The following is a 1,000-nucleotide window of genomic DNA, read 5'->3' as shown; positions in this document are numbered from 1 at the left end:
TATATAGCCATGCGCACCTTTCTACAGATAGAATTTCCAGAGACGGGCTCCGTGCCAGGTGTTCGGGACCTCGGTTCCGTTAAGGTAGTTTAACTTTTAGGTTCCCGGACGGAGCACCTCTCTGACTTTGTAGGGCCCTTCCCAGTTGGGCTGTAACTTTCCATGGTTAGCTGGGTCTGAAGCCTCGGTATGCCGGAGTACCAGGTCGCCTGCTTCACATTCCCTTATCATGGCTTTCTTTCCGAAGTAGAGCTTCATTTTTTCTTTTTAAGCCTACATTTTTTGCACCGCCCGATCCCTCACCTCGTCCAGAAGTTCCGGATTGGTTTTGAGGCCTTCGATATTGGAGACTTCATCAAAATTAGCCACTCTGTGAGAGGGTGATCCTGTTTTGACTGGTAACCGGGATTTAGTGTCGTAAGCGAGTTTAAAAGGGGTTTCCCCAGTCCCTGTCCTGGGGGTGGTCCTGTAGGACCATAGGACTTTTGGGAGTTCATCTGGCCAAGTTTTCTTGGACTCTTCCAACCTTTTCTCTAGGCCTCGGAGTATGGTCCTGTTGGTTACCTTGACTTGTCCATTTCCCTGAGGGTGTGCCACAGATGCCCTTTTGTGCTTGATTCTGAGTTCTTTCAAATATGCTTCAATTTCATATCCAACGAATGGTGGGCCATTATTTGAGACTAAAATCACTAGGATCCCGAACCGCATAACAATTGAATCCATGAATTTAATACAATCTTGTTGATTGATCGTACTTATTGCTTTGGCTTCTGCCCATTTAGTCATATAGTCAATGGTTACGAGAACGTAGCAGAGGTCTCCTTTTGCTCGGGGGAAAGGGCACATGATGTCTATGCCCCAAACGGCAAATGGGATCGGAGATAACACTGATGCTGGCAGGCTCGGACTTTGCTTGGGAACATTGCTGAATTTTTGGCATCGAGGACATTTCTTGACATAGGCAACAGAGTCAGAGTGGATTATGGGCCAGTATTATCCT

General features: G+C 47.0%; 1 protein-coding gene across 1 annotated transcript; it reads right to left on the bottom strand.

Moving 5' to 3' along the window:
- Positions 1-273: 273 nt before the first annotated feature.
- On the bottom strand, positions 274-786 carry LOC141691742 (uncharacterized). The gene has a single exon (XM_074496501.1). It carries the CDS (start codon positions 784-786, stop codon positions 274-276), a length of 513 nt encoding a protein of 170 aa, XP_074352602.1.
- Positions 787-1,000: the final 214 nt, after the last annotated feature.

Source organism: Apium graveolens, chromosome 10 (genome assembly GCF_009905375.1).
Source record: "Apium graveolens cultivar Ventura chromosome 10, ASM990537v1, whole genome shotgun sequence".
Taxonomy (NCBI): Eukaryota; Viridiplantae; Streptophyta; class Magnoliopsida; order Apiales; family Apiaceae; genus Apium; species Apium graveolens.
This window is presented reverse-complemented; position numbering and strand designations above follow the sequence as displayed.